The 1,328-nt window shown below is 37.4% G+C and overlaps 1 protein-coding gene across 1 annotated transcript in view; it reads left to right on the plus strand.

The window, feature by feature from the left end:
- SBF2 (SET binding factor 2) overlaps window positions 1-1,328 on the plus strand; it is a 64,732-nt gene that overhangs the window by 11,400 nt on the left and 52,004 nt on the right. The window contains exon 4 of the mRNA XM_008576134.1: window positions 37-177. Coding sequence (XP_008574356.1) covers window positions 37-177 — 141 coding nt within the window. The remainder of the gene's footprint in view (window positions 1-36; window positions 178-1,328) is intronic.

Genomic DNA, 1,328 nt, shown 5'->3' on the forward strand with positions numbered 1-1,328 from the left:
ATAGATTAATTTATTCAATATCATTTCATTTTATAGCACCTACCTCCTCTTTAGAATCTTCCAGTAGCATAGAACAAGAAAAGTACTTGCAAGCCTTGCTGAATGCAGTTTCTGTCCATCAGAAACTCAGAGGCAACAACACCCTTACTGTCAGGCCAGCACTTGCTCTGTCTCCAGGTAAGATTTGATAATACTTTTCTTCTTGACAGCTACTATGAAAGGTTGGATCCATTCCTAGGGTTAGTCTCTTTAGTTATTTGCACTGTTCCTTCAGCATGTCCCCTGAAAAGTTTTACCCTGTGGGGTTATAACTTTAGCTCCTTTTATTTACTTTTAAACTATTAATGTCTAATAAATAGTAACCATATTTTGAGATTCAGTNACATTCTTTGAAATTGGGATGCATCTTATAATTGATGTGAACATAATATTATAGTTTAAATGGCAGAGTTTTTAATTCATATTACATAGAATAACAATGCGTGTAACTGATGACATCTTAGAGTTTATAAACTATAATAATGGCATCTTAAATTTGATAAAATATAATAATGCTAATTATTTATTTTCTCTTCAGGTTGTAAGAAAATTTATGAATATTGGTTTTTCTTTTAGTGAGTCCATACCTGATGCCTTTTTTAATTGCCTGGGCTAATTTCAGTGATTCTGTTTTACTCCATGCAAACCAGGCTCATATGCTCTTCAACCCAGAATTGCTCTCACAATCATTTCCATCTGGGCATACTTTTGCCCCTCTTTTAGGAGGATCAGGGAATCTAACAGTAGCTGCTTCTGTCTTCTGTCCATCTTCCTCCACTCTTCCCTCAACAAACCCCTACAAGCTCATGTCCCCTGTTAGGCCAATGTGGCAGAATTGGAATAAAGCTACTAGTACTGGGAAATTCTCACCTCTACCCATTCTAGGCTCCCAAGGGAACCCACTCCATCCTCTGCTCCTAAACAGTAGCATGGGCAGGAGGGCTGGGGGAAATCATTAGTGAGATGTTGTCATTTGTGAATCTTCATTTTGAGTTGCTTGGATAAATAGAAGCTACATCTGTGCTTAGAAGGATAGCCTTGTACTGGTTTTCCAGAACTTAGCTGTTTCTGGGAGGATGATGAGGCAATTGAGAAGTAGGTGTGGTGCAACTAGCATCATAGGAGGATTAGCCATTGTAATAGATTGGGGCTTTAAGTGGGGCTGGTTTCTGTATTTGGGTGTGGTAACTTGAAGACTGCATAGAGAAAGAATAAGCAAACGTGTGTGTTTACACTCATATATACATATGTGTGTGTTTACATATATAAAAGCTTGTTTTATTAACATA

Source organism: Galeopterus variegatus, unplaced genomic scaffold (assembly GCF_000696425.1).
Source record: "Galeopterus variegatus unplaced genomic scaffold, G_variegatus-3.0.2 Scaffold1297, whole genome shotgun sequence".
Taxonomy (NCBI): Eukaryota; Metazoa; Chordata; class Mammalia; order Dermoptera; family Cynocephalidae; genus Galeopterus; species Galeopterus variegatus.